The 24,041-nt window shown below is 43.1% G+C and overlaps 1 protein-coding gene across 2 annotated transcripts; it reads right to left on the reverse strand.

Annotated features, from left to right (window-relative positions):
* Positions 1–97: 97 nt before the first annotated feature.
* On the reverse strand, positions 98–23,440 carry stag1b (STAG1 cohesin complex component b). 2 transcript variants are annotated; one of them, XM_027008072.3, is made up of 34 exons: positions 23,294–23,440; positions 14,024–14,191; positions 13,738–13,858; positions 13,369–13,506; positions 13,022–13,118; positions 10,968–11,044; positions 10,478–10,682; positions 10,025–10,176; positions 9,866–9,939; positions 9,629–9,752; positions 9,268–9,366; positions 9,072–9,151; positions 8,879–8,986; positions 8,608–8,722; positions 8,267–8,384; positions 8,035–8,138; positions 7,835–7,927; positions 7,140–7,229; positions 6,830–7,033; positions 6,374–6,444; positions 6,183–6,270; positions 6,014–6,094; positions 5,750–5,842; positions 5,304–5,478; positions 4,577–4,716; positions 4,373–4,474; positions 3,972–4,120; positions 3,676–3,804; positions 3,250–3,455; positions 2,636–2,816; positions 2,426–2,539; positions 1,984–2,098; positions 1,794–1,874; positions 98–1,569 (listed from the first exon to the last, which is right to left on the reverse strand). In XM_027008072.3, the coding sequence occupies exons 2-34, from the start codon at positions 14,050–14,052 to the stop codon at positions 1,546–1,548; spliced, it is 3,777 nt and encodes a 1,258-aa protein (XP_026863873.2). In that variant the 5' UTR covers positions 14,053–14,191; positions 23,294–23,440; the 3' UTR covers positions 98–1,545. The 2 variants fall into 2 exon arrangements, with proteins under 2 accessions (XP_026863873.2, XP_026863872.2); XM_027008071.3 differs by having other exon boundaries at positions 14,024–14,241.
* Between the last annotated feature and the right edge of the window lie 601 nt (positions 23,441–24,041).

Consider the following 24,041-nt stretch of genomic DNA (forward strand, 5'->3'; position numbering starts at 1 on the left):
TGCTTAGTCTTGTTCCTCGGGGTCTGATTCCGTTTGCTGCACTTTCTTCTCCATCCACAAAGTGCAAATTATTTTTAAAATCACAGACAGAAAAGCATTATGAATAGCCCATTTTATTAAAATGCACTTTGTTGGTACTGAACAACATTGAAACAAAATGTAGATTTCCCCCCACAAAGCAACAGTTAAAATCTATTTGACCAAGAATTCCAAGCAGGGCGGCAGAAAAATGACTGTCAAAATAAACCTTGTTTCGGCTTTAAACCAAAGAAACCCACCCGTTAGGAATTTTAACGGCCACACAGTTTTTCCCAATATCTGGAGAAAATGCAGATTTTCTCTCATTGTCTGTGCAGATTACATGGAAAATGAACCTGCGTTGTGAGCGACTGAAACAAAATAAAATTTATATTTAGGCTTTGTTCTGGCCATGAAAAAATATGTTTCCAGTACAGTTTGGGGACAGACATCAACAACAAAAATTGTGCTAAAAAACAAATACTTGAATTCTGATAGCTCTTGCAAATGTACTTAATTGAAAATATTTTTAAATACCTTTATTTAAACATAAAAAGTGGAACGGTCAACATGTTGAACGCATAATCCTCGATTTTATGAGTCCTAACTAAAATAGCAGTGTAGTCTATAGGCACCATCCTAAACAAGGGATCTAACAGCATCCATGAATACCACATTGAGTTTCTAAAATGATACTTAATGCACTTTCATACATGGGACAGCAATCCCAATAGATAATGAAGAACATTCACAAACACACTGTATTGTGTAAATGTTGTACAGCCGGGACATATTCACAGATGTAAAACTGAAGGTCAAATTATTCTAAAGGCTCTTATTTGTAATCTTTAAACACAAACTGGTCAAATGTAAACCGGCAAGTTCTTAACATCCTGTTTGAGAACAACCAAAGCAGCTAGAATGCGTCCTGGCTGCTTTCGAGACCCTGGCTCTTCCAACATCCTCCCCTGGGTGCCTTGATGTGTCTCCATTTAAAATAAAACAGTAGGATTGGGACTCAAGTTGAATGCACAGTGATGTTACACACACTCATACAGTATGTACAGTTTTGCCAAAACAAACAAACAAACAAAAACAAACAAACAAACAAACAAACAAACAGGGCACCCCAAGAGAACAACAAAAAATAAGTCATGTAGTTATTCAATAGTTCATGGACCGTGTATACTAAGATAACACAGGAGAGATAGAAGGACGGATGATGCACACACACTGGTCCTTACTAAAACTGTATGATCACCAACCCTTTAATCTGGGTCAAAAAACATGTCTGTATCACTGAAAAAAATGCACGACAGTCTGATGTGTGTGTGTGTGTGTGTGTCTGTGTGAGAGAGATATATATATGTATGTATATGTGTGTGTGTGTGTGTGTGTGTGTGTGTGTGTGTGTGTGTGTGTGTGTTAAAAAGACGCTGACCATGTAACTTTTAAAATGTTGGCTTTGCTTGATTGGAGAAACAGCGTTGCTGGTTGTGATTCTCCCACAGAGAGTCGCAGTCTGCTTCAAAACATTTGCATACCAAATCCCTGAGAACAAAAAACAAAAGGGCACCATTACTACTCACACTGCTACCATTACAACCACACGTACGCACGCACACACAAATCACAGTTCTCAGAGCAGATAATTCCCATCGTACTACAGGTTATGAATTTACACATGACCAATTAATCCATGTGCATTTCTTTACTGAAAATCATTCAAATCATTTGTCACAACTGAATATCAGAATACAAAAGGCAAGACTTACAGAATCATCTTCTATAATTGCTGTAGAGTCAAAGAAATCTGGTCTGAGTTCGGCTCTCTCTCTTCTGTTTCTTGATGGTGGCTGAAACAAATGAAAACAGTTGGAGTTGTACATGTTTAGTTGTAGATTAGCCTCTCTCACAACGGAAGAGTCCTCGAGGACACGGGAGTTGCCTTGTTGAGCAACTCACCAGATCTATCACCATAGTGTCCTCAAACTCCTCGTTCATGTCCTCCAGCTGACCACGCGACGACATCATCACGTCCTCGAAGATGGGTTCGGCATCGTCTTCCATTAAGCCACGTCTAAATTAACACACGTGGCAAATAAAGCTTGGCTCATGTCAAGCACTAAAGCTTACTCCTTTACAGAAGTCACATTATCAACCAAACATACGTGATGCCTAAGTCTGCAACTACAGACACTTCCTTTAGGCTTTGTTAAAACCTTCGCTGTATTGTATGGCTGAGCATGGCTGATCCATGGTTAGTCTTCCTCAGTGCTACATTCACACCAGACCTCAGAACTCTGCCACTGTTGGTACAGGGCTCGTCCTAAACCTCAGTCAAAACAAACTTTCAATGCATAGAAGGGGCTGCCTGAGCAGAAAGCTCAGGCGTGTCTGCACTTACACCTGCTGCCTCACGCCCCCACTCCGTGCCTTCATGTAGTTCATGCCGCCTCTGTCCTTCCTGTTCACCTCCTCCATCTTCTGCTGGTCAAGCCATGACATCTGCATCTGTGGACTGAGCAAAGGGGACACGGCGGATCAGGCCAGAAAGCAACGACGGCTGAGGGGTAACCTTTCCGCAGTCAGCAATGTCGGCGTCTGGGCTCCATACTTGTGAATGAAGTCTGGTTCGGAGCCGGGCTCGGACGAGTCCTGGTCGGGGATGTGCTCTGCCGCCTGCCGCGGGTTCTCCCTCAGCACCGTGGAGGTGAGCTGCGGGGTCTGCAGGCCGCCGGGCGTCTGGAGACTGTCGTTACGCATCACCCACGAGCCATCCCCACTCTCCTCCGGTACTACTCGTGGCCACGTGGGCGCACACATGCAGAGACAGAAGTGTGTTGTTAAGCTCGTTAAGACTAGTTCCTAGTGACGAGCAGTAACAGACATGAGTTGTCAATGGAGTAGCGATGCTTCGTTCTCAGTTAAGGTGCTTTTGTAAGATGTGATCCGAGTCGAGTCACTCGACTGTCAGCCACAAAGCCTTTTTCTAAGCAGCATGTGTCTTGCTCCAAGAGTGGCTGATGTACATTGTGCAAGTGCATAGCATGCCTTCAATGGCTAACTGCCGTATGAGGAGCAATTGTGAAACTAAAAGGAAGACACAACCATGGGCTGGCTCCCGTATTCTTACTCCCACCTGACAATGTCTGTATCGCTGCACAGAGCAATCACGCATCAGACACACGACCCACAAGGGTGTAGAGAGAGTAGGCGTTGCTTCCTCACCGTCTGTGCGTTTCTTGTGCAGCGGCGGTCGGCCCCTCTTGCTGCGCACAGTGCTGGCCCGGCTGGTGGTGCTGCCCGTGGTGACCGACATGCGGTCCTCATCACCACCAGTCAGCAGAGAGTTCCGGTAGGCGATGAGCGGCAGCCAAACATCTTCCCTCCGCTCCATCATGTACTCCGTCATGAACTTCTCCAGGTACGAGTGGCTGTGAAGGTGTGCAAAACAAATGGTAAGGACAGGAGCGAGCGAGCACACACGCACGCATGCACGCACGCACACAGCAACAACAAAGCTGTATGTCCCCACAATGCCTTGCTCTCACACACTACCACACTCACCAACATTCTCATCACAATAACATATCCAACATATTGGTCTTTTTGACACTACCCTCAATCTTTTACACTGATGCCCTTTACACTTACACAGTTTTTTTATCCTGACGGAGGAGTTTGGAAGAGAACTCGCACAGCACTTCCAGGAAAGCCAGGTTCGTGGGAGGATACTCCGCACCTTTGGGGTTTGGAAACTTGAAGGCAAAGTCAATTCCATCCCTGAAGGCCACACAAAACCAAACACACAAGTTTGCTGTTTACAGTGAGACACTTCAAAGCTGCATTTGTATTCCGTTCACAGACGGTCTCACTACCGACATTCATTATCTCTTTAGAGGAGTAACTGGAAGTCATTTGTGTTGTCGATGGCCTGCAGAGTGACTCACTTGTGTAGCGTAGCCACTGCCTCCCGGGTTTTGATCTGGTCCAGGCCGAAGGTGAGGGCGAAACGGCGGGCAAGCTCCTTGATCCCACTCACGTGCGAGGAGGTTCGGTCCAGGTTGGGCCCTTGATCCTGCACAAGCTCATTAAAGAGCTGGGAACAGAGCAGAGGGATGTGCCAAAGAATGAGAACGAAGATGCTGCGATGCAGAAAAGAAGCATGCACACGGTGAACACAGGCATACGCCCACTCAGCTCCATCAGTGTTACAGGACTGAACATGCAAGCCTGGCTTCTGACGGAGCCTGGATTAAACCCAGATCTGGACTGGAAACAATTCCCAATTTGACACTCTGCTAATTCAGATTAAATGGAGCCATCCCTTGGTAAAAATGGAATTGCTCACCTGTTGCAAACTGAGTATTAGAGTTTTGGCACATTGGATCTTGTCTGTCTGTCTTGTCTTACTCAGGGTCTCCTTGATGATGTCTCCATAGTCATTGTAGTACTAAGGAAAAAGTCAGCAATGAATGATCTCAGAACAGGAACTCCCTACACAACCTGCTACACAGCTAATAATCTTTAGAAAAGAGGCTGGGTGTTTCCATACCTTCATATAATGCTTGAAGATGTCAGCTGCTGCAGGCATGTCCACAATGTCATATATGATGAGCTTGCTAAAGGCAGCAAGCAGGTTCCTCCTCTTGTGCAAAGCCTCGATTTTATTTGCTTCATCTTCCTCATCACCCTCTGAGAGGCAGAGAGACGGAATTACAACACTCGTCTACAGAAAGACAATCCAGATCACCAGCTCAAACCTCAAAATAGGGCTGCACTGCAGTTTGCAACACGGCTTTGCTGAGAGGAGACTACAGCTGTGTGCTTGACCCTTCATTTTAACCACAGCTACACTCTGAAGGCACTCAGCTTTGCAGAAGGGCACAAACTGATCACCACAGCACTCATCTAATGAAGTCCTACACATGTAATACGCTAAAGATGTTTACGCCACGCCCAACCTGTTTATTCCATACTATGCCATTGTAAGCCTGTGGAAGCTAGTGCTGGACTACAATGTTCTACATCTGAACTCTCTGATGCAACATAACTTACTCCCAGCTTACCATGTTCCCATGAAACCTGATAAAATTGCAGCTCAAGATAAAGCTTTAAGATATGGCCAATAAGAGCATCTTGAGCTCCCAGCCAAAAGATAGCTGGGACATCACCAGGATTCGAAATGACGTTATCCCGATGATGGGGCAAAACCTAAGAGAGGCCAGCCCCCCTTTAGTGGGGTATGCTGATGCGGTGGGCACGCCGAGGAGAGGACGCACCCATGCTCTGGTTCTCGTCATCCTGGTCGATGAAGACATGGTCTAGGACAAAGCTGAGGAGCTCGCTCTGCAGGGTGCCATCCGGGTTGAAGACCAGTGGTTGCAGTGCCTCTCTGCTCCCCGTGGTCAGCTGGTGGCTGAAGATCATGAGCAGGTCACACAGCAGCATGAAGGCCTGCAGGCGAGAGAGGATCAGTCGCCTTGGTCACCACCAAGTATCGTGTATGGAGGACACGCTACAGCTCACATGCAAGCCTCCGCGCGGTGGACTCAAAACTGAATGGCTGCCGTTTTGAAAGGGAGTTTGTAATTCATTTAGCCAATTTTTATGATGTTCTGTGTGTGCCGTCATAAGGCACAGAACATTATGCCACCGCTACACACATTCCTTTAGGAGACTCCAACGTGTAGCCTGAGTCAGCAATTACTCCTTCACCATCCCTCACCTGCTCTTTGACAGGAGTGTTCACATTTGACAGGCACTGCTGGCATACAGCCAAGAATGATTTCACCACTCTCCTCAGAGCAACAAGGTCATCCTGGGAAAATACAAACAGGATTACATGCCACAACCTCAAAATCTAATAGCAATAAGGTGTGCAACCAGTATAAACAGGTACAAAATTTACCCTGACAAGGGTTTTGCATGATCAATGAAACAATGTGGCTCCTATCTGAGAGTGGGAGTCTAAGGTGCAACATCGCTATACCTTGGACGGAGATCCTTCAGTTATTCGGACTAGCTGCCAAAGAATGGAGTAATGTGAACACTGGAGGGCCTGGACAGCAATCTGAACACAATCAAGTCGGCGTTAATCTCCCAACAGTTTTACCTACATGCTACAGGAAAGATGCCACACTGCACCTGAAAGCACCTACCTGCTCTGGCATGGAGCCCTGCTCGATTCCCATTTTAAGTAACCGATAGCAGTTCTTAAACAGGTCCCATTTTGTGAGGTCGTGAGCACTGGCAACAGAGGAAGAAAAAAAGTGGTCATTTTCACAAAGAATGGAAGCATCTGACCAACCAAATGGAGGGAGAAGCTTGAAAGAAGCCATGTTTCTCTTACTTGTGGAAAGCGGTGAGTTTCTTTAGGGATGAGAGGACACTGTAGATGTCATCATCGTCAGCTTCATCCCCCTGAGGAAAAAAAATAATCCTTTAGCACACTAGAGTACCTTTCCCCTCACTGGGATCAGTAGAGTTAGCGATGTGCATTAAAAAAAAAGGATCTATGCTCCCAGATTAAAAGCCTTAATTACTGTCAGAATATATTGTTAATGCCTTAAGCAATAAGGCTTTTAACTACTTTTTCATACAAAGAATTCAAATGACAGCAGGTGTGAAAGCTTATTATTAAAAATGGGCTTCTTTTCTATATTGGTCAGGTTAGAATTGTGAAATATTAGAGCTGTTGGCAGTGAAACAACCTCAAGTGGAGAGGGTAAATGATAACAGAATTATGCTCCCTAAATGGGATGGGGTGAGGAGGGTGCATGACCACGAGATGAAGTCACTGGCTCACCTCCTGCAACAGGTCCTCCACCGAATGGCTGAAACGGTCTGTGAGCTCGTCGATGAGCTGGCTGCGGGCGATGTCCACGCGGTTCATGATGGTGTACTCCTCGCTGCACAGGATGCTGTAGGTCTTGCTGCAGGCCTCCAGCACCTCCGTCTCCGTGTGCTTCTCTACCACCAGGCGGATCTGCTTCAGCAGTGCGTCTAGGTGCTGCATGGTGGCAGCGAGGGCGGAGAACAGAGCACGGCCTCGGTAAACATCACCCCACCCACTACCACAGCACAACTCTACACCCCAAACTCTACAGTTCACAAACCTTCTCCATTCGCCCCGAGCTGTAGACCTCCAGGTCAAAGAACTGCGGGATCTGTAAGAGGTTGGCCACCTTCTCAGCGTCTGCCTGGTACTGGGGACAGCAAAAGAATAGCGATGAGTCCTGCACTGTACACAATCATATATCATATATGAATATACCGCTCTCTCACACACACCGTTATACCTTTCTTAAATATCTGTATGTTTAAGAAAGTTATACTGACATAGGAGAAGCAACATATAGTTTTATAAAGCACATTGTTTTTATTTTTATCCCAGTTTCCTCTCAGTGCTGGTCACCTCCACCTAGTAGCTAACTAATTCTTCCACCCATCGGACAATGCCACCCAGCTAGGTGAAGGCTAGCATGTGGAGCCGGGCATCATATCTTTTTTTTCTAAACAGGTCGGCTCAACGCATTTGGAGGAGAGCACCAACCAGCTCCGCCAATGTTGGCTGGCATCATGTTGACAGATGGGTGGGGGTAGGGGGCATGCCAGTAAGAGTAGAGAGCAATTATTCTCTCTTGGACTCCCAGCCAGGGATTGGACTCTCATAACTGGGGACTGAGCCTGCAAATCACCCAGTGACAGGACTGGGGCTTAGCACTTTCGGGGGGCCTTAATGAACATCTCTACAAGGGGGTATGAAGACACGCCCCGGATCTTTTCATTTGGGTTTTCCAAAACTGTGTACCTTCGACAGCAGCATGGGAAGTGCGATGATGAAGTGCTCTGTCAGTTTATTCTTGTCATCAATCTGGGTCTTCTTTTCTTTGGCGGTGAGAACCTGAGGTGCCACAGTATGAAAAGCAACACTAAGCAAAACGTGTCCATGCGTGACTTCTAAATGCAACAGAACGCTCGGCACCAAAGCTTGCGTGGCAGATACCGTACCCTCTTGCCAGTCCCTCGGCCGACGGGCGGGTGAGCCTCGGCCGCCTGTCTGATGGTGCACACCATGAGCTCGATCAGAGCGCTCTCATGCCGGTCTCCCAGTGCTGAAACGGCAGCCGGCGCATGGGTTTTAAGCCACAGAAACAAAGTAACAGGCTACTGAATGATTGTTTGAGGTAAGGCATTGGGTGGTGCAGGGGGGCCGGGTGGAGGAGGGGAGCGGCGGCCGCACCTTCCTCGCCCTGCACGGGCTCTTCCAGCAGAAGCTCAATCATGCAGTCCCAGTCCTTCAGCAGCTCCTGAGAGCTGTCCCACAGGCTGTCCACCAGGTAGGCCGCGTGCTCGTGTAGCTAGAATACACGCAGGCACAAATGCAGAAAGACACGTGCACAGAGACAGACAGACAAATGGAGAAAACTAATGCCAAATTGCCAGCATGTTCTAATAAAACTAACAAGGATTATCTGTATGCAGACACACAACCTACTGTATGGACAACAAGCCAAAGTAAATGAGGGATTTTACTAAAAGGACAGCAGAGTGCTGGGATGTGGTTTACACAGAGCTCCTCACCTCACTCTCCAGGAAGAAAAGCACTAGCATCCTGATGAGGTTGCCGTTGGGACTGTTCCTGCCCCGCCGCTTGGCGAGTGCCTCCTCAGCCTGGGGATCATGGCGGCTGAAGAGCCTGCAGACCACCGGAGTTGATTACACGCTTCAGAATACATTGTGCCTCGGGGGCTCAGAATGAGTCTGAGGGAGCCATTTTCAGGACAGACCACCAACGACTGATGCTACTATAGACCAACAAGAAAGGAGATTCAACAGATGTTCATTTACTCACTTCCGATGGAGGAACTCCCCGGCAGCCACGGCCACAGGCCGGTGGGCGGAGTAGACCAGGTGATAGACGTTCTCGCAGTCTTCATTGGACAGGGCGTCCTCACTGCCACTGGTAGCACACAGACAGCAGTGCACAGATCAGAGAGATGCCAGCAGCGAAAGACAGACGAAGAAAAGGAGACATAGGTACTCACTGCAGTATTAGAGTCACAAGCCGGATGGCCTCCACCGCCACGTCATACTCCTTATCAAGAGTCATGGACACAATGCGGTCCTAGAGGAGGAGAAGAGAAGAGCCTGAAGTGAGACATGTTTAGCTAATAAAGCTTTGGTTCCTACCAATACCTGTCATAAGGGTACAAGGCGCTATAGCATGGATGCGTGTCTAACCTTAAAGCGATTAGTGAAGAGCTCCAGCTTGGGGAACAGCCCCCTGTTGGTGTAGAGAGTCTGAAGAGCTTTGAGACACTTGAGTCGGACTTCACCTTGCTGCAAAGACACAAATGTCAGGAGTTTGCTTGAATGTTCCCACAAGTTTCGTCTCGGTTAGAACATGCCCCTCACTCCTTGCACCGATTGGCATTCAATGTGGCTGCTGTAGGAACTCTACAGTTAAGATGAACGTATTCACTTGTACATGCTCAAGACTATCAAGACCCGCTGTAACGCTGACCAGCTGTGAGTCTCAGCACTGAGGCTTCATGGGCTGTAACACTGACCAGCTCAGCGTTGAGGCTGTATAGGCACTCACCCTGTCGTGTAACGTCCAGCCCACGTACTTTAGGTAGCTGTCATTTAGAAAGGCATCACTGTACAGTTTCATCCACACACCAATCTCCTCAATGCAGATCGCTCGGATCTCAGCAATAGCATCCCTGAAAACAGCCGAAGAAATGCAATCAAGTTCCAATAAACATGTACATAAATACATGACAAACATGAACACAAACATCAGGGATCATTTTTCTCTTGTGGATCTGAGCCACACCTGTAGCGGTGAACAAAAATTCCTTTGAAGATAGAGTTCATCATGTTCTCAATCTCGTCTTGGTTCTCTTGGAGCTGGAAGATACATCACAGCCTCAGTGAATGAAGGGCTAAAATGCATACAAGCGCATCAGGAGAGAAGCAGGAAGCAAGGCCACACCTCCTTCCTCTTCTCCAGCAGAAGCTCCAGCTTGTCGGTGGCCCTCTTGCCGGCCACCTTGTTGCGCTCGGCCTCGTACTGTCTCTGCGTGTTGTCCTGGTTGATGCTCAGGTTCAGCGCTACGTTCACCAGAGCTGTCATCAGTTTCATAGCTGCCGGGACAATAAGGCACCAAACCAAATAGAATCAGTTTGGGTTTTACTCACTATTGCTCAACCTTTAAAGAAGCAGAACACAATGTATACTGTTGCTGACAGGAGGCCATAACTGTTGCTCCCACAGAACAATATAAATCTGAAAATCAGTGCTAAACTGCCAGTGCTACAGCACTGTGGAGCTAGGTACTGATTCAGCCTGAAATCTACCAAACACATGCTTTGCATGCTCCAAACGCAAATAAAAAAAACAAAAAACAACCAAACAAGCCAATTGGTACTGAAGGAGGGTGTTTACCTGCCAGCGTGCTGGTGTGTCTGAAGGCTCGGACCTGCGAGTCAGAGAGGCCTGTAAGAAGGGAGATGACGGTGTCCATCATGTACTCATCGTAGATGATGCTGTATTGGCACTGTCGGATCAGAACGCAGATGAACTCGCAGAAGTTGTAACGGAACTTCTTCCACTGTGGGCCGGCTATGGTCAGCGGGTAGTCACCACTATCCTGTAACCCAACAGCCAGTTAGTGAGGCATCTCAGGTCTTTTATTTATTTATTTATTTATTTGGGGGGAGGGGGAGGGGGAGGGGGAGGGTGGGGGGGGGGGAAACGACACTGCACACTGTAAAAACATACACGATACACCATAGCAGCTACAGGCTTGTGGTGTTAAATTAGCAATGGGGCTTTTACCATTTGTTGTGAAAATAAAAAACCTTCCTGATGAGCTCATCAAAACCGAAGCGTCGATCCATGAACGATGGATCTAATGGGGAGGTTAATATCATACCTCATCAAACTCCTCCGTCATCTTCCTGATGATTTCTGCATTCTGCATGTTTCTAAACATCTCTATCCTGACGGTACCTGCAATTAAAAGACCAGGTCAACCTAATGCGATTTAAAAAAATAAGCCACCTGATGAGCAACAGCTAATTTAAAGGGTATACAGTGGTGCTTGTGAACCCTTATCAAAAGTATGTGAACCTTTAGGATTAGAAGATAACTTGATATTTAAGTCAGGTGTCAAACGATAGTATGACAGTCAGGTGTGAGTGGGCACTGTGTTTTATTTAAAAGAACAGGGATCTAGCAAAGTCTGATCTTCACAACAAATTTGTGGAAGTGTATTATTTCATAAACAAAGGATATTTCTGAAGACCTCGGAAGAAGAGTTGTTTATGTTCATCAGGCTGGAAAACGTTACAAAAACATCTCTAAAGAGTTTGGACTACACCAATCCAGTTAGACAGACTCTGTACAAATGGAGGAAATTTAAGAACATTATTACCCTCCCCAGGAGTGGTTGACGAACAAAGATCACGCCAAGAGCAAGGAGCTTAACAAAAGAACCAAAGGTAACTTCAAAGCAACTAAACTTCTCACACTGGCTGAGGTTAAATGTTCATGAGTGCACCAATCAGGAGAACACTGAACAACAAATGGTAGGGTGGCAAGGAGAATGTTGTTGCTCTCCAAAAAGAACACTGCTGCCTGTCTGCAGTTAAAGATCTGTTAAAGATCATGCCTGTCTGCTAAAGACCATATGGACAAACCAGAATGTTTTGTGGAAGGAGGAGACCAAAATAGATCTTTTTGGTTTAAATGAAAAGTGTTATGTTTGGAGAAAGGAAAACACTGCATTCCAACATAAAAACCTCATCCTTTCTGTGAAACATGGTGGTGGTAGTCCCAAACCACGATGTTTTGCTGAATCTGGGCCAGGATGGCCTGTCATCATTGAATGAACAATGAATTCCAAATTATACTAGCAAATTCTTAAGGAAAATGTCAGGCCATCTGTCTGTGAGCTGAATGTCAAGAGAACATGGGTCGTGCAGGTTCTACCTTTGTTCTACCAAAGAATGGTTAAAGAAGAGTAATGCTAATGTTTTGGAATGGCCAAGTCAAAGTCCTGATCTTATTCAAATATAAATGTTGGGGAAGGACCTGAAACAAGTAGTTCATGGGAGGAAACCCACCAACATAACCGGAGTTTAAACAATTAAAGCAGGCAGTGGTAGCTCAGTGGTTAAGATACTTGACTTGTAATCGGAAGGTTGCTGAGCCCCACCACTGCCAAGTTGCCACTGTTGAGCCCCTGAGCAAGGCCCTTAACCCTCAATTGCTCAAGTTGTACTCAGTCAAAATTAAGTCACTTTTGATAAAAGTGTCAGCTAAATGCCATAAATGTAAATGTGAAGGAATGGGCTAAAATTCCTCCAAGCTGATGTGCAGGACTACTAAACATTTACCAGACATGTTTAGTTGCAGTTATTGCTGCCCAAGGGGGTCACACCAGATACTGAAAGCAAAGGTTTCCATACTTTTGCCACTGCCAAATATAATATTGGATCATTTTCCTCAATAAATTTGCCTCATTTTTAAAAATTCTGTTCTCTTTATATACTTTTAGTACTTCTGTGACAATCTGATGAAGTTTTAGGTCACATTTATGCAGAAATAGAAACTTCCTAAGAGTTCACAAACTTTTGGGTTGTACAAAATACTAACAAGCCTACATACCTAAACGAGAAGAGCGGTAACTACCTACAATCCAGTTGTTTTTCCACAATGACAAAATATGGCCAAGCTATGGGAAACGTGTGTCAACCTGGTAGACACCTAAATCACAGTAGTGAGGGATCACAGACAAGCACAACTACATTTGATTTAATGACCAAGTAGCATACTTGAACTAGTGCTGACTAAGATCATTACATTGTCAGGTCTGGCTATCTGCCTGTTTTTGGTTGGTGTCAATATAAATCCTGAACTCTGAAAAATATTACATATCTGGATCGTAATTTAAAGCATTGTTAAGGTCAGCGTTATGGAAATTACCTTTGCACCCAGAGCACTGAATGAAAAAGTTGATAAGATCCAGAAGAGCCATGTCTCGGTCCTGTTTGTACGATTCGATCCAGTCATCAACAACTGACTGCAAGCAGTCACACAAAAAGGACATTCACGAGTCACAATACCCTCATTTGGGATAAACACAGCAATGTTACTAACGTGGGATCACAAGACTTTAAAAAGAATTACGAGTGGGGTAACAAAACAACTATAGCAACTTCTAAAGAAAATGTATGCAAATGTTGAACAGTTCAGTTCTGTCAATTCTGGAGGCTTCAAGTTCTTTACTGTATTCTCCGTACATGTACTAGAGGGGATGCATTTGGCTTTACCTGCATGGCACTTTTGCCAAGCTTGACCACCTCAAAGAGCGTGGAGGGGTCCCCTCCTTGGCCATTGTGCTGGGCCATGCCATTAGGCCTCCTGCCTCCCTTGTCCACTGGAGACTTGCGGGCCTTTTTACTGGCCGCCTGCCAAGAAAGCAAATAAATCTGAAGTGGACCTTGAGGGCCAGAGCACTTTCAAAGCACTTTCACTTTCGCATTTCCTCCAGCTCCGACACATCACATACAGCTCAGCTGTTAATGATTGTAAGAGCAGAGACAAAGCAGAGAGCTCTGTACATTAACTTAATTTTGAGAAACAAGCTACAAGACAAAGCTCAGTGCAATTACAGGAACAACATGAGTAGCAGGTCGTACCGGGGGTCTCCCTGGCCTGCCTCTCTTCTTTTTACTCTTGCCCTCTCCAGTGTCTTCCAGCTCACTGACACTTAGACTCAGACTCACCGAGTCTCCCTGTCCAGACTCATTAGAGGAGTCCCTGCAAACAAGACACACGCAAACACACATAAAGCCACACTGGAGCTACAAAAGCAACATTGTCCGCCAACAAAATGAACAAACTGAAATTTATTCTGTCATATTTCCATAACATGAAACTACAGAAGCTTCTTTAAATTTCAGCTTTTAAAAGCGTTTTACTCACTGCAAAACAGGGAAGTCTGAGTTAATCATCTTGTTTCTCTGCTGAGGCAAGGGGATTTATTGTAGATACTTTATCCAGAGCAGTAGAGGGGGACTTCTGCTGGTCTCCAGTAAGATGAGTTCAGTGAGAGCAGGCAGTGAAGACCTCCATCCACTCAGACTGCATACCCTGCAAACACAGCCATTGGGCCTCGGTCAGGAGGAGGTGCCACAAATAATCTATTTGGGGAAAAAACGCACACAACAGAACACCAGTGACTATATGAACTGCATCTCTTTTGATGTACTGACTGTAAATACTTTAAAAATCTGATCATGAAGAACTCCACCATCTGGCCAATATTAGAACTGCAATGAAGAAATTAAAGAAATCATCTTATTTCATTATTTCATGTAAATAAAATAGTTCTGCACAAATAAGCACAATAGAATGTTTTATTACACTTTTAAGATATGTTTAATTTGACTTCAGTGCTGGATGAACATCAGCATTTAGATATCCAGACATTTGAAGGCTGAAGATAAAAAAGCTCAAGTGCTCGTTGGAGTTTTTTCTTCATGGATCGGTTTCTATAAGTAATTCTCTAGGATACAAATAAATCTACAAGTCCACGATCATTGCACAAGATTGCATTTTTTAAAAGTGATTGAGAACATAATTCCTGACGTATTACACCACTTGACAGTTTACAAATGGAAACTGTATAATTTCGAAATACACTTTACTGAAGAGGCAATCCTACATTGGGCCTTGTCAAGCATTTTTATTGTGCAAAACATCAGTCAATACTTAAAAAAAACCCCATGTGATTCAATAACATTTCTCTTTACATTCGGTATGAAAAGGGCAAATCGCCCCAATGTGTGACTCTTCCAAATGTTCTTCAGATGAACAAAAAGTTGCCCGCAAAGCCAGACAGACACAAAAGGATTGCACCAACATCTCACAGCCACTAGGAGCAGTGCAAGTCACAGGTTTTCCACTAAAAGCAGCAAACAGCCCCAAACCACTGAAGATAATCCCAAGGTATTACAAAACTAGGCTAATGATTTATTAGTCAATTTATGGGAAAACATTACTTCACTATTTGTCATGCCCTGGGATAAATGCAGAAAATTCAATCTGAAGAACCACAGACTGACAGTAGGGGGCAGACCAAGCATGGTCTTTCAGTGTTGCTGTGGAAACAGATCAATCAAGAGATGTCTACACTGACTGCTTGTCTTTGTGAGAGGATGGAATAGGACTGTGTTAATATTGAACCAAGACCTGTGTGTTTTACTATCATTTCAGAATACTGAAACAGAACAGCAAGCCCACCAACCAGCTCAGTCAAAGAACTGGGTGCACCTGTGCTTGGGGTCAGCGTTTATCTGACACTAGATGGCTCCCTACCTCCAAAGGCGCGAGTGGATGAGCCCGGCGTCTCTGGATACCGAGACTGCAAATCTGTTTGCCTTTCCCTGACTTACAATTCATAAACATTGCTTGTGCCATAGAAATGCATGTGCCTTTTGTTACCTCACTAGGTAAATATCACAACACACAGTTGCAAATATACAAATCAGAAAGTCACCAGAGAAAAAGGTGACATGTTAATAGCAAATTAAGTCCCCTGTTACCACTGTGTTTTGCGGTCCCCTCCCCCCACCCCCTCCAGACTGGAGTATATGGCCAAGCAGGCAGTCTGGGCTTTTGCAAGCACAGTATGCACAGCTGACTAATAGGCACTCCTGAATCAAATCAATCAGTGGAAGCATCAAACTAAACTAAATAAAACAAACAAAAAGGGATATAAATGCATTGCCCATGTAAATATTTAAACTTTTCGTCCCTTCATACAGTTTGTGTGTAGATAATGTGCACAGACCAGTCCTAATGTTAGACAGCAAGAAGGCAAATCTGCAGGTTTAGTTAGGTCCAACTGTTTAAACCAGCCTATACTTTCAAAAACATTATTTCTTTGTTGTTTTTAAACCCAAGTGTATATGATTGTTGGATATGAAGTTCTCTGTAGATTTTGGCATAAAGTAGTTCAATAAACTAATTATTAAGAACACAAACATCCTAATTTGCTCCATTTCATAGTCAATATACTGGTTACTAATCTGTCTGTTTTAACAGTAAGTATCCTTATCATACTTGTCATATGCCGCCATGTAGTGTACATACACAAAACCCCAACACTTCAGTTGAAGCATATGCCTACAGCATGGGACTGCTAATCAGATAAAATGACTTGACATGACTAATTTGGCATAAGAGGTGCCAAGTTGGAACTGACTGGGGTGCAGGGGTGTCAGCTTCATTTTCAGGTAGGATAACATGCACATTTTAAACATACATTTCAGAGGATCTTTTAGGCCAGTGGGAGAGGGCATCTTTATGCTGCTGGGTTTGTGACATTATATCCAATTACGCAACCTGATGTTATCTTTCGTTAAAAATGAACACGCTGCTCCTAAACGTAACCGTTCAAGATTCGGCTGAAAGCTACAAAACAGGGCTGTGCAAAGGCATTTACACAGAAAAAGGTGACTGTCAAGAGCCTTTTTTAATGATTCCAGACAGTTCAAATCACATATAGTAACATCCTCCTGTAGGGGCAGTGTGGAAAGACTGTTGGTTGAGGCTGCCCGCCACGTCTCAGCCCCTCACTGCAGCAGCACTTGCAGGGAAAATCCCAGCATCCGCTCAAAACTCAGATACGGAGAAAAACAATGACCTCCCGCAGGCTGCCATTTGGCACAGAACAAAACCGCTAAACTGGTTTAAACACCAACACACTGCAAGAGGTTTGTGCCGAAACACCTTTCCCCCCCCTTTTAAGAAAAGCATTGGAATTTTTCTTCAACATTTTGCAGCCTCAGTTCCTGGGTGAATGTCTTGCCAAAGTTTCATGCGCCACCACATGGTAGGCAATCTTCTCCATTGTGAAGGCTCCTTCTAAAACAAGGTTCCCCTTTTCTTCCTGACCAATCATAAAACTGCTATGATGCAACTCAAGGGCAGACACTGGAGGGTATCACTGTCAGTCAGTTATTTTTAACCCAAGGTTGGTAAGCATTTACAGTGACTCCACTGCATAATACTCTACAGTGAAGCACAGCGATTGCAGCTGTCACTGAAGAACTCATGGTAGCTAAAACCAGGGCTAAATACATTGGGACTATCCCTAGGAGAAGAGTTATAGCTAGATACTGTAATGTCCAAGTATGCTGTACACCATGGGTCCAATAATTACTACATTGTAAACCACACTATTTGAGTTGCTATTTGCTTAGTCATACTTTAATGCTACTTGGCTAACACTTCATACAGGACCAAGAGATTATTAACAAAACAAGGCTTTTCAATTAATTTCTGGCCTGTATTCATATGAAAGGCTTCCCCAGTAGCTATAGATTTACCTTTTGCCTGCAATAATAGAGGTTTATTATTGCTTGTCTTAAATGGGGAAAAGTGCTTGGTCTGCCCATTTACAACAACCAATGAACCATGAATATAGAGAAAAATGGCCAATCAGAAGCATGGAAACAAACAAGAGAAGTTCAAAATAGTTTTTAAAATGTTGTCCAGCCCATGAAAATAACACTTGTTTTAAGAATGTTGTATCGAGCATCACAAGGGCCAAGGTAATTGCAATTGAATCCCATCCCAATCACCACTTGCAATAACAATTAAAAAAGCCATTTCTGTCAAAAAAGTAGAAACAAATCTACAAGGCTACAAGTACAAGCCAAAAATGGTTCAGTTAACCTTTTTGGGAGGGGCGGGAAGGGGATACAGGTAACAAAAACAAACAAACAAATTAATAAACTAAAGAATGATTTGCAGTTCCAAAGCCAAATGTTGTATAAGATACATGCAGTTCAGTAGTTCAACATTCCAGAACACAAACTGGAGTGACTGTCTCTCATATTCATTTTTTCCTATTCACATGCAGTCTTACCCAGCATATTCAAGCCCATGTAATGATCAGGGTGAAATGTACATTTTGCTGTACAAATGCACCGAGACTGACATTCAGATTTGCTGCCAAACTCAACACACTGCAACTAAAATGTAGTCCATCAGTATAATCAGGCTCTTGTTTTGTAAAAATAAAAACTACAAACTGTTTTCTGAATCTTGCCTCAGTAGTGGCTAGGTTTTGTGTAACATAAAATTATATTTTCAGAATGGAGGAGTAGAAAGAAAACAATATTATCCATGTCTTTCTTTAATACTAGGAAATGAAATGCATAGTTACTGGCTTGCTCAAACCTGCAAATATAGTGGAATAGTTACGTCCCTTTTCCATTAAATGACAGATGTTTTGGACAACTGGACCCTGAGAACCCCACAAGGACAGTGCCATTATTTTGGGCATATTTAGAGAGCCAGAAACATGTTACACAAAAGATTAAGAGCTTTCTTTGGTCTCTGAAAAGACATTTCGTCTCTGCCTATAGCTGGTTGCACCTTTGTGCTGCTCGTTGTTCTGCTCCCACTTTTCAAAAATAAAAAAGTTTTTAAACCAAAAAATGCTTATAGCGTGTGAGATTACAAAGACACATCCTAGTCGTATGCTTGTGTCAAAGGGAAAGGAATCAATTAAATGTGAAATGGAAAATGTACACATGATCCAACTAAATTATATGAACTACACCACCCTGTCTGCCTTGAGCAGTATCTGAAATCAACACTACAGGTGGCAAAATGTCTGATCATCAAAAAGACTTCCCACACAGAGGTAGCAACTGCTGGTTTCGGCTGTACATCACATTAATACTTTATCCAATACCAATTCTATCAGATAGCGTATTCTGTATGCATATTTGGTGTCACTTTACTAGCCATAATTAGGTTGTTCCTAAAAAACTAATTAGGAACAACCTAATTATCACCAATGACCAAGTTCAAAATAAATGAATAAATAAATAAAATATGGTATCTTAATACTTTGTTAGATGGAAAGACAATTATTTTAGGTGCATAAAGCAGCCATAAAGACACAGAAATATTTAGGTCTGACATTAAATAAACTATTGCTGTGAGCACTATTCAATTCCAGCTACATCTTAAAAAACTGAGGAGTAATTCATATTGTTAGAATCTCCTAATGGAAAACTGTTTCATACATCACAATGCTGTAAGTAGCAGTAGCATACGTGTCTAATTGTGTGTGCAGAGGGAGTGGAAATGTAATGTGCTACTGTATGCATGAGCAGTGCAGCAGTTTGCTTGTGCTTTGGCAGCGTTAATGACACAGCTATCCCTGCCTGGTGCTACACTGATCTCGCTAGATAAGCAAAATACCCTGGCTGGGAAGGATTCTGTTGAACCTAGCATGGGTTACCAGTACTGACTGAACGCCACTACTAAACCTATGCAGCCCATCAGAACTGTCTGACCAGACAGTTGAACCTCAGGTCAATATAAAAGTTATGGGTCTAAGGTAACATCTGCTCAGTCTGTTTAAAACTGAAAATTAAATTGAGTAACACTCACCAGTATAGGGTGACACCAACAAAGACTTTGTTTCACAATTTATCAAAATATAGTAAATAAAACACTCATATCTTCATCACAAGATTTCTAGCTAGCTATATGGAAATTAACAAGACAGCTATGGTATAAGCAGGACGATGCAAAATCACCGACCCAACTGTATATCATGACTCTACAGGAAAAGGTAAAGTAAAACACTGTAAATCAGCTGCTTACATCATCAAGAGAAAAAAAAACAAACAAACAGTAATAATATTATCTAGACAGAATAATATTAGTACATCAATTAGTGTAAGTGCATTAATTATGCTTTAATGAAGCACCTCAGAACCAAAGGGCTGTACAAACCAAACATCTAAATCTATCAACACTGACATGCAAAATGGCCAAATAGAACTACAAAATCCATTTCATTTAACTGACTCACAATCAGATCAAATGAAAAACCTTAATTCTCAGTAAAGGTACTGGGATGTGAAATTCTGCACAGCACAAGCTTTATTCATTACGCTATAATATTTGCAGTTATAAAAGGACTGCAACATGTGAAAACATGAACATGTCTTTCCTTTAAAATATTCAGTCACGACGAAAGGTGGGGCATACAGTCTTCTCATGTGGCCATCAAGCCATGTTCATTGATTCTGGTAACATGGCCAATGAAAATCCAGAGATGGAACATGTGACAGTCCATGAAGATGTTACCATGGCAACACAAGCCCTGTGGAATACATGTCAAGCATCTGAACAGCTAAGCAAAATGTACTACACATTAAGTCTTTTTTTTTTTTTTTTTAATTCTAGGAGACAGTAACAATACAAATTAGTTAATAGTCTTGTGTACTGCTTCTTTGTTATCTCAACATAGCCATTTCAAACAATCCTTCAAATTCTAAATTAGGAGGGCAACCAAAAAAAGTGCAGTCTGCTGTTGGTATCATAAGTAGCTAATAATGCATCAACACCTATTTAATGTCAGACTAAATGCAGTGTCCACACACAAAGCAAAGATACAAACATGACCGCGTTGGATGACAGAAGGTGTGCTGTGTCTAGGCCTGCATTGTGTTCCAATTAAAGTATTTACTCTTCTCTGTGCTCCCAGAGGGACAGAGCCAAGGACGGCAATGCAGCTGCACATGAAGCTGGATGTAAGCCTGGAGGACACAAGAGAGGGATCCATTTGTCCTCTTAAGACTCCTGAAATGGAAACATTCAAGCTAACGAGTCTAAAAAGTCCATAAATGCCATATGCTTTTGTGAAGTGCGCCATGAAAGAACAAGGCAAAACAGAACCACTTTGCTTTGCAAATTTTTTTTTTATTTTGTAGTACGATATCCAGTGTAAAGAGGAGACAGCCTTACATTCCTAAATATAATTTTAGTGCACTGTAGCCAGACATAACTCATTGGGTCAATGTCTGCACACACTCTGTGGTGCAATATGACAAAGACAAATGTTTGAGGGTTTCAAAAGGCAGCTCTGGTAACACAACTGGAACATCCATGTCATGATCAGCGTCATGGAGTGAAAATCAGATCTGCTAATAAACATTCATTGTAAACCTTGTCCTGGGAAGAGATTTCTTAAAATGAAATCAATACTGATAGAGGCACTGTTACAGTGTTATCTGAATTGATATTTATGGATTGTACATTCCATTTTATTCTTGTTTCCTATCAAAGTATCACCAACCTCCATGACCAAGCGGTAAAATTAGATATCTCAGCATGATAAACCACAGGCAAGAGAATCCACTAGTGTAGGTAAAGGACATTCTCGTTAGAGTTCTGATTAGCACATCAATTTGTCCATGAAAGAAAATCCTACTTTGTAAAATATCCCAGTGGACTGGGATGAACACACTAGAACCAATCGGCATTTTGACTTGAGAGGAGAGGCTGGACCACACAAAAAGGTTATTTCCACCTAATGACTCCTGTCAATCAAACTGTTCCTATGTGCAGTGCTACAAACCCATCGGATTACACACAGCTCGATTTCTCAGTGAAACACTGCCATAACCAGCTTTACATGCAGAATTCATGATTCCTGCAATCAAGTCTGTGGGAAAAGATTAAGATACGTTCAGGAAATTCAATCATGGTAAAGTAACCCAAATAAACACCTGCCATGTACCATATGCACAAAGTGCTTTTAAAACTAAATAAATGGAAAGCCAGAGATTTTGCAGGCTTTTTCTTAAATGTTGGCTCTAAAATAGGACAGGCAATGAATTTAGGTAACAATCATGCATATGTAGTAGATGAAAACTTTAATTTAGTGCTAAAAATAGTCTGTAGGTAAAATATTATAAATGGCACCTAGCAGCAACAGGTTACTATCATCATTACTACTACTGAGTTTGGGCCAACAACTCGTGTCTATTAAATCCTCCCTCCTTTACCTCACTTCCTCGAACTGTTACAGCAACACACACCAAACATGGCTAGCTAAACGATGAGTAAAACGGATTATACTAAATACAGCACACACCGCAGCACGCATTTCTGGTAAAGCCATTTACCTATTCCAGCACGCTCGCCATCCCATTTTAGAGTCCTAGCTAGATCAAAACCTAACGCAAACCAAGCCTAGCGCTCTGCATCGCCACTGCGACATGCAACACTGGTCTGAATGGGAAATCTTTCAAATAATCCACTGACAACTGCATTTCCAACCATTTCAGAGTAACGCGGCGCATATTAACTAGTAACTGAACGGAGTAAACTTAACGGACTAGGAAAGTTGTTAGCCAACTCGCCATTTAAGACGACACTTCTCAAACTTGACCTTAGACGCAAGATACCAAAACAAAACCACAAATTGTTAAAAGTATAATCTAGCAAAACTTTGTAAGCAGCAGTGGTTGCACATCCTCCAAGCGAATAACTGGATAAGTCTTAACAATGATACCACAAATCAAGCTAAACTCCTCCTCTGACAAAAAAAAAAACGCAGACGAAGTGATTACCCGCTAAAATTTGGCGGCAGCGAGGTTTGTCAGGAGGAATAATAGAGGGGGTTAGCTAACCTGGCTAATGCGCCAAGGCAATGCATGCACTTGCCGCTTGTTATTTCAATTAAGCGTGGGCAAAGACACGGCAGTCCTGTTACTTTACCGATCCCAAAGTTTCCACGCAAATTAAATATTTAGCGGCAAAAGAGGACAAACCGTTAGCTATTTAGCTGACTAGCTTATTACAAACTTCCAAAATCTGACAGAGGTTAATACACTTTCGACGTTACTTTCAGCATCAATCGTCTAGGTGTGAATACAGTGAAATCTGCTGCACAGGCCTGTGGACACTACTTGGGATGCGAGTTCGCATCACAACGGGAGCAAATCCAACGTCGAGAAAACACGGAGTCGATAAATCTGCACGCATTAGCTACACTAGCCTAGCACATCTCACAATCACAATAGTGGCCGTACACGGACGGCCGTGTGTGTGTGTGTGTGTGTGTGCGTGTGCGTATTCAACGCGTTAGTCAGCGCGATTATGCTACATTTACCACAACAGACACGTTACAAATGGTGAGATATGCAGCGCAATGCTGATGCTTCCCTTCGTATTTAAAGAATACACCGGCGGAGGTCGGTTGTAACACTGTGCCACCGAGGATACAGGGGGCATATTGGCTGGCCGTGGAGAGGCGCTCCCATCCCCCCACTTGCACTCTCTGTGCGTCCTCCATCTTTGATACAAACTGGTTAGCTCAGCAAGCGTGCCGCCGAAAGATTTAGGAATTGTTCAAAACTAACACAAACTCACCTTTGTCGCAAAAAGAATGTCCAGAATACACCTGCGTGGTAATTGGTCCAATTTAATTACAGAATACTTTATGTTTTATATTCTAATTTAGACCTCAAGCGGAACCGCGCCTTTCACGAGCAGAAGCAATCCTAAACTGCCATCTGGTGGCATTTACCACAGCGAAATGGCGCAACTTGAGACTAATCTCCGCTCGCCTCCTGGTGGACGAAGCGCAAATCGCAGCTCTATTGTAAGGGGCTAATCGTAGAAATTGTACACTTCAAAGAGGGAAAAACTGAGAAAAAAACTTAATATATATTACACATGGAAATAACATTTATTATCACGATACAATCCCGGGTAAAAATAGCACTGATAAAATTGTAGATTTCTGACATTATCCAGCCTGGCTAGTTTACTTGCATAATACGGTATACTCCTATAACTAACCAATATATTGTTATACATTGTGTGTGTGTGGACGTACATCATCATAAATACAATATGCATGACATTGTTTTTACTCGTTAGCAGCATTTATTAATATGGTTAGGTTTGTATGCTCAAACATCTGTGACAAAATACAGTTGTGAAATCTTTCCCTTTTAAAAGGTTTAGTTTTTTTGCATGAATGTTCCTAAAATGTGATGTAACTTGATCACTATAAAAATAATAACATGATATGTTATAATAATTAAATCTTACATAAACAAGCACATATTGTTTTAAAATATTTTAATGCTTTAAACAATTCCTTTTACTGATT

The sequence above is a fragment of the Electrophorus electricus genome, chromosome 1, assembly GCF_041902795.1.
Source record: "Electrophorus electricus isolate QZ-2024a chromosome 1, ASM4190279v1, whole genome shotgun sequence".
In the NCBI taxonomy this organism is placed as follows: Eukaryota; Metazoa; Chordata; class Actinopteri; order Gymnotiformes; family Gymnotidae; genus Electrophorus; species Electrophorus electricus.